The sequence below is a fragment of the Semicossyphus pulcher genome, unplaced genomic scaffold (genome assembly GCF_022749685.1).
Source record: "Semicossyphus pulcher isolate SPU_LCO1_2020_fin unplaced genomic scaffold, fSemPul1.0.p SCAF_16, whole genome shotgun sequence".
NCBI classification, from domain to species: domain Eukaryota; kingdom Metazoa; phylum Chordata; class Actinopteri; order Labriformes; family Labridae; genus Semicossyphus; species Semicossyphus pulcher.
The window spans coordinates 26,357,501-26,365,000 of record NW_027211670.1 but is presented as its reverse complement, the minus strand read 5'-3'; the positions used below and the strand labels follow the sequence as shown (position 1 = coordinate 26,365,000).

General features: G+C 49.5%; 1 protein-coding gene across 1 annotated transcript in view; it reads right to left on the bottom strand.

The window, feature by feature from the left end:
* Positions 1–7,500, bottom strand: part of ankfn1a (ankyrin repeat and fibronectin type III domain containing 1a) — an 89,958-nt gene that overhangs the window by 1,543 nt on the left and 80,915 nt on the right. The window contains exons 23-26 of the mRNA XM_069664355.1: positions 2,393–2,615; positions 2,102–2,294; positions 1,178–2,000; positions 1–430 (exon numbers count right to left, since the gene is read on the bottom strand). The exon at positions 1–430 is cut by the window's left edge and continues 1,543 nt beyond it. Coding sequence (XP_069520456.1) covers positions 1,178–2,000; positions 2,102–2,294; positions 2,393–2,615 — 1,239 coding nt within the window. The 3' untranslated portion in view covers positions 1–430. The remainder of the gene's footprint in view (positions 431–1,177; positions 2,001–2,101; positions 2,295–2,392; positions 2,616–7,500) is intronic.

The following is a 7,500-nucleotide window of genomic DNA, read 5'->3' as shown; positions in this document are numbered from 1 at the left end:
TATATATATATATATTTAAAATAATCTTTAATCTGACCACGTTTGGACCCGACGGGAGCAGCTCAATGATTGATTCAATCGTCACAGGAGACCACAGACACAGATTCACTGTACATTCACTTCAAGTAGAGGAGAATCCATGCTCTGAAGACGGCAAAATAATCTGCAGGATCTGATCCAACGAAACGTTTTACAGCCTTTAACCGAACACGGGGAAACTGTCAGATGTTCTTTATACAAGCCGAACCAATCAGAGCTTCTGTTTTTGGTCAAAGTGTGCAAAGTTCCTGTTCGGACAAGCAGTGCTCGGTTTGTTGTTGCATTGATTATTTTCTTTGTAACAGTCGACGCCATGGTGCTGAGGCTTGGTGGAGTTGAACCAGCAACTTCAGTTTACAATCTACGGAGAGGTGACGTCGGCCAGGTGTCACTGTGGGACAGAGAGAGAGGGAGGGGGGGGAGAGAGAGAGGGAGGGGGGGGAGAGAGAGAGAGAGAGAGAGGGAGGGAGGGAGAGAGGGGGGGGAGAGAGAGAGAGAGGGAGGGAGGGAGAGAGAGAGAGAGGGAGAGAGAGAGAGAGAGGGAGGGAGAGAGAAAGAGGGAGGGAGAGAGAGAGGGGGGGGGGGAGAGAGAGAGAGGGAGGGAGAGAGAGGGAGGGAGAGAGAAAGAGGGAGGGAGAGAGAGAGAGGGAGGGGGAGAGAGAGAGGGGGAGGGGGGGAGAGGGAGGGAGGGAGAGAGAGAGGGGGGGAGAGAGAGAGAGAGAGAGAGGGAGGGGGGAGAGAGAGGGAGGGGGGGAGAGAGAGAGAGGGAGAGAGAGAGAGAGGGAGGGAGAGAGAGAGAGAGAGAGAGGGAGGGGAGAGAGAGAGGGAGAAAGGGGGGGGAGAGAGGGAGAGAGGGAGAGAGAGAGAGTCATCCTGCAGCAGTGAAACAGGCTGTAATGGCTGCAACATAATCCTTGATGGGTCAAAGGTCGTCCTCTAAAAGTTCTTGTTGTTTCCACTGACAGGCTCAGATTGTTATTCTAAGTGTGTGACAACATGACAGAAAGGATCCCTACAGAGATAGACCTTTTTGTTACAGAGGAAGATGATTTCAAACGTTCCGTCGCTCTCAGGCGAAGCAGGAGGCGTGACCCTGCAGTGTCTAAAGGTGATATAAAGGTGATCTGCTCTGACTCACCTACAGCGTGCTGCTCAGGATCTCGGACACCTGGGCGTTGGTTTGGTCGTCTGAGTCTACTTCCTGGGTGGCGGCTCCCTCTGGCTCCTCCCCCTCCCCTCCAGACTCCACGTGGGCCACAACCACTGACACTCCTGCCGCCGTCACCTGCTCCGTCCTCCCTCCCCCCTGCTCCCCCTCCTCCCAGCCCCTCCTCTCGTGGCCCGGCGACAGCTCCTTGCAGGGCTCCACAAAGATCCTGCGTACGTGGGGCCGCGGCTCCCGCTGGCGGCCCTTCCTGCTCTCCAGGACGCAGGAGGCGTGGCTTATGTAGGTGGGGCCCTGCAGCGAGTGGGGGTCCCCAGGGAGAGGCAGGTCCTGGTCCAGCTGTTTGGTGTAGACCCCCTCAGATAAAGACCCAGTGAGGCTCTCCCCACTGTGGCCCCTGAGCCAGCGCTGGGGCCCGCTGAAGTACTGGCCCCGGTGGCTCCTGGAGAGCAGCTTACGTTTGGCGGGGGGGTTGGCGAGGGCCCTCAGGGGGGCGATGCCCTCCTTTGAGAGGGAGAGGCCCTCCAGAGTCTTGGTGGTGTCGGACAGTCCGGGGGAGAGGGGGAGGGACAGGGGGAGGTCTTTGGAGAATCTGGGGGGCAGGGGGAGGGATGGGGAGAGGGGGAGGGTCCTGGAGAGGGAGGGAGAGCGAGGCAGAGCGGAGGTAGAGAACGGAAAGTGCATGGACAGAGAGGGGGAGTGTGGGAGGAGGGGTGAGGAGAGAGGAGCGTCTTTAGATGTAGGATCCTTCACTGCGGGGGAGAGGGGGAGGTCTGTGGGCGGGCAGACGCTGTACCTGAGAGACGAGAGACAGGGGGGGTCTGAGGGTCATGAACAGCTGTAAATCTACCTTTAAAGTGACAGAGCAGTTAGTGTATTTATAAATAAACTGATCACCTGAGCTCGTGGATCTGCAGCACGTCCGGGGCGCTGCCGCCCAGCGAGTGCACGGCCTGCTGGGACAGATCCTGGGGGGGAGAATAGAGCAGATCGAGCTCGCGGGGGCTCAGGGCGTCGCTCGAGTCGTAGTCGCTGTCTGTCGGCAGGAAAACCTCAGAGGAGCCGTCCTCATCTGAGCCGAGCAGAGAGTCTGACAGCAGAGAGGGCGGGGGGGGGGCGGGGCTTCATGTTAGCGTACTGTGTTTCTGTGAATGAAAAATGGAACTGTAAACTGCAGTGACAACTCACCGCTGATGGCTTTCCCTCTGCGGAGCTCTGGCGAGGGGGAAGGTGTGGGCAGGTAGTCCATGTTGGAGGAGGTGGAGTCAGTCTTCTGCTGGCTGGGGTCACTCTCTGGAGCGTTGGCGTCCACCAGGCAGGTGATGGGGACGCCGCCGCGAGGCTGCTTGTAGCGAGCGTACTGCAGCGCGTCTGTGATCCAGCGGAGGTCACGACGCATCTCGTCCAGCTGCTGTCAGAGGACGAAAGAACGATAAACTCCTGAAATGTTCTCTGTTATACATCCTGTCTGACTCCCACAACATCAATAATAATGTTATAACACTCAGAGTGTGTTTCTATGCAGACGACACCTCGGTCTATTCATCTCTTGGTTCTACCAAACGTCATGCAATGTGCAGAGTCAGCAAGACTACACACATCATTTGTTAATTAATCCGTTTTTATAATCTACAAGTTTTAAAGCAAACTTCAAGCTGTCCTTTTGTCCTTTAATTTATTCCATAAAATGTCGACATTAAAGGCGGCAGACTCACATTTTACGTTGCTTTGATTTATTTTGGACGATGACATGAGAGTAAAAACGTGTCATGGGTGAATGTGAGTGAAAATACGTGTGTTTGCTTTTGAAGAGAATGAACCGTGACAAAACTTAAGCAGCAATTAGCCGACTGTCTGACAGAAAGCAGGAGTGCCAGACAGACACACACACACACACACACAGACACACACACACACACACACCGTGGGGAGACTGACAGCAGCGATGACTCGGCTGGAAAGAATGCCGAGGCTGCGATGGCAGAGCGAGAGTCTGCAGAGGGAAAAACATGGAGGAGATTCCTGCTCGTCCCACAGAGGGAGGCAGCAAGACTCGCTCTGTTTACCAACAGCAAACACAGCAGCAATGGGTGATATTTCTAATCTGCTGTTTCCGCTCAGCTATTAGCCAGAGAGCTAAAGCTATGCTAGCAAGATTCAAAGTCAATAACAAATCTTTATGGCCGACATACGGTAAATATAATCAGTATGTTTAACAACAAGACTAGGTAACTGTCACTGAATCGACATGAAACTGATCGGCCGTGTTTCCTGTCAGTTGTGTTTCCTGTCGGCCATGTTTCCTGTCAGCTGTGTTTCCTGTCGGCATGTTTCCTGTCAGCTGTGTTTCCTGTCAGCCATGTTAGCTGTCAGCTGTGTTTCCTGTCGGCCATGTTTCCTGTCAGCTGTGTTTCCTGTCGGCATGTTTCCTGTCAGCTGTGTTTCCTGTCGGCCGTGTTTCCTGTCGGCCGTGTTTCCTGTCGGCCGTGTTTCCTGTCAGTTGTGTTTCCTGTCGGCCGTGTTTCCTGTCGGCCGTGTTTCCTGTCAGCCGTGTTTCCTGTCGGCCATGTTTCCTGTCAGCCGTGTTTCCTGTCGGCCGTGTTTCCTGTCGGCCATGTTTCCTGTCGGCCGTGTTTCCTGTTGGCTGTGTTTCCTGTCAGCTGTGTTTCCTGTCAGCTGTGTTTCCTGTCAGCCGTGTTTCCTGTCAGCCGTGTTTCCTGTCGGCCGTGTTTCCTGTCGGCCATGTTTCCTGTCGGCCGTGTTTCCTGTTGGCTGTGTTTCCTGTCAGCTGTGTTTCCTGTCAGCTGTGTTTCCTGTCAGCCGTGTTTCCTGTCAGCCGTGTTTCCTGTCAGCCGTGTTTCCTGTCAGCCGTGTTTCCTGTCAGCTGTGTTTCCTGTCAGCTGTGTTAGCTGTCAGCTGTGTTTCCTGTTGGCTGTGTTTCCTGTCAGCTGTGTTTCCTGTCAGCCATGTTAGCTGTCAGCCGTGTTTCCTGTCGGCCGTGTTTCCTGTCAGCCGTGTTTCCTGTCGGCCGTGTTTCCTGTCAGCCGTGTTTCCTGTCGGCTGTGTTTCCTGTCGGCCGTGTTTCCTGTTGGCTGTGTTTCCTGTCGGCCTTGTTTCCTGTCAGCCATGTTTCCTGTCGGCCGTGTTTCCTGTTGGCTGTGTTTCCTGTCAGCCGTGTTTCCTGTCGGCCATGTTTCCTGTCAGCCATGTTTCCTGTCGGCCGTGTTTCCTGTTGGCTGTGTTTCCTGTCAGCCGTGTTTCCTGTCGGCCAGCAGAGAGCTGAACAGTGAATGGGATGTGAGATGATGCTGATGTGATCCACAGTATCAGTAAGTTCAGAAGGGCACTGTACTTCCTGCAGCTTGTGTGTTACAGGCGCCACCCTGTGGTGTTCAGAGGTACTGCAGGACTGATTAATTGATTGATTGTGAGAAATAAAAGGACACCTCAGTAAAACAGCTGCAGAGAGCAAAGGTGCTTCAGTTAGAGAAAATGAAGAAAATCTGATAAATCAAAGCGCATCTTTCTTTCAGACAGTGAAATATTTCCACTGAGGAGGTTTCAGAGGAAAGTTCACTGTGGTGGATATCTTCAGCCTCCATCCGGCTCTCTGAATATGTTATAAGGAACTTTCCAGAACAGAGAAGCATCTGCAGCTGATCAGAATCCGTCAGCAGCTTCACAGCTTTATGATTCAGGACAGAGTGAGATACACAGACTGATACACGGAGGTTTCCAAGGACGACCTGCAGCTACAGCAGCTCTCCCTGCTCAGCGTCACTTCCAACAAACCTGACTCTGTGTGTGTCTAAGTGTGTGTGTTTGTGTGTTTTAGTGTGTGTCTTGGATTCTGCATCAGTTCCCGATTGCGTTTTCTATGCATGACGCCAGCGTGTGGAATATCAGAACATTGAGATTATGAGGGACAGACGACAACTGACCGAGTGCCTCCTCTCATCACTCTCTACACTTCATCTTCTGCAAACAGAGATAGTTTGACCGGTTTCTGTCAGAAGCAGATCAGGGATGTCCAACAGCAGATTGACACCCTGCATAATAAAAAGGTGTGTTTTATTTCCCTTTGTGTGCTGGAAGTGATTCGATGCCATATCGTCGCTCCAGACTGAACTAACACAACTACTGCGGGATGGATTGTGTGGTTCAGGTGTTCACGTTTCCCTCGGTAACTCTGGTCATTTGCACCTGGGTGTGGTTTCACCTTATGTACCTGTTCAATTGTGTGGTGAATTTCTGTCAAACATGGTGTGTAGGTTCAGTTTGTGAAATAACCTATGGCTAACAGGAGTTTCGTTGCAATGCAAAGGACTTCCAGAACAATTCTGAAATAGTTATACATCTACATACATCTATAATCAACGTTAAAGCATTATAGGAGGCCAGGACCATAAAAAAATCATAGAGATTAATGTTTGTAACTGTTGAACATTTTATACTTGTTTGTAAAGGGAAATTCCCTGAAAACTGTGAAATTTCCAAAGTTAAAGGTTGGTGCATTTTGTTGGTTCCTCCATGTCGTCTTTTCCCTGAACATGTTTTGTGTTTGTTTGTGATCGTCGATTTATGAAGAGCAGGCTTTAAGTGAGTTCACTGTGAAGAAGAAAAAACACACGTATGCAGATGTTCCTGCAGACAGCTCCGTCTGAGCCGAAACTTTCCTCCATCAACATGTGGTGAGTCTAAACAAACTGTCCAATTAGACGGCATCACGTCACCTTCACACTAACCCACTTTCACTGCAGCACACACACACACACACACACACACACACACACACACACACACACACACACACACACACACTTACACACACAAACACACTCTCAGGACCTCCCAGATCAGACATGTTGAGTTTGTGAGTGTGCTTGTACTTCCATCTTTGTGAGGCCCAATATGAGTTTGAGACCTTGTGAGTGATGACATCTTTAGTTGGGTTAAAAATGTTAAAAACATCTTGAGTGAGGGAGAGAACAGTTCGAGAACATAAGATGACATGTTTGTAAAGTGAGGACGTGTTTGTAAAGTGAGGACGTGTTTGTAAAGTGAGGACATGTTTGCAAAGTGAGGACATGTTTGCAAAGTGAGGACATTGTTTGTAAAGTGAGGACGTGTTTGTAAAGTGAGGACGTGTTTGTTAAGTGGGGACATGTTTGCAAAGTGAGGACATTGTTTGTAAAGTGAGGACGTGTTTGTAAAGTGAGGACGTGTTTGTAAAGTGAGGACATGTTTGCAAAGTGAGGACATTGTTTGTAAAGTGAGGACGTGTTTGTAAAGTGAGGACATGTTTGTAAAGTGAGGACGTGTTTTTAAAGTGAGGACGTGTTTGTAAAGTGAGGACGTGTTTGCAAAGTGAGGACATTGTTTGTAAAGTGAGGACGTGTTTTTAAAGTGAGGACGTGTTTGTAAAGTGAGGACGTGTTTTTAAAGTGAGGACGTGTTTGTAAAGTGAGGACGTGTTTCTTTGCGAGATCTTTGTGAGGCCCAATATGAGTTTGAGACTTTGTGAGTGATGACATCTTTAGTTGGGTTAAAAATGTTAAAAACATCTTGAGTGAGGGAGAGAACAGTTCGAGAACATAAGATGACATGTTTGTATAGTTAGGGTGTGTTTGTAAAGTGAGGACGTGTTTGTAAAGTGAGGACGTGTTTGTTAAGTGAGGACATGTTTGCAAAGTGAGGACATTGTTTGTAAAGTGAGGACGTGTTTGTAAAGTGAGGACGTGTTTGTTAAGTGAGGACGTGTTTGAAAATTGAGGACATTTTTGTAAAGTGAGGACGTGTTTGTTAAGTGAGGGCATGTTTGTAAAGTGAGGACGTGTTTGTAAAGTGAAGACATGTTTGTAAATTGAGGACATTTTTGTAAAGTGAGGACGTGTTTGTTAAGTGAGGGCATGTTTGTAAAGTGAGGACGTGTTTGTAAAGTGAGGACGCGTTTGTAAAGTGAGGACATTTTTGTAAAGTGAGGACGTGTTTGTTAAGTGAGGGCGTGTTTGTAAAGTGAGGGCATGTTTGTAAAGTGAGGACGTGTTTGTAAAGTGAGGACATTTTTGTAAAGTGAGGACGTGTTTGTTAAGTGAGGGCATGTTTGTTAAGTGAGGGCATGTTTGTAAAGTGAGGACGTTTTTGTAAAGTGAGGACATTTTTGTAAAGTGAGGATGTGTTTGTTAAGTGAGGGCATGTTTGTTAAGTGAGGGCATGTTTGTAAAGTGAGGACGTGTTTGTAAAGTGAGGACATGTTTGTAAAGTGAGGACGTGTTTGTTAAGTGAGGGCATGTTTG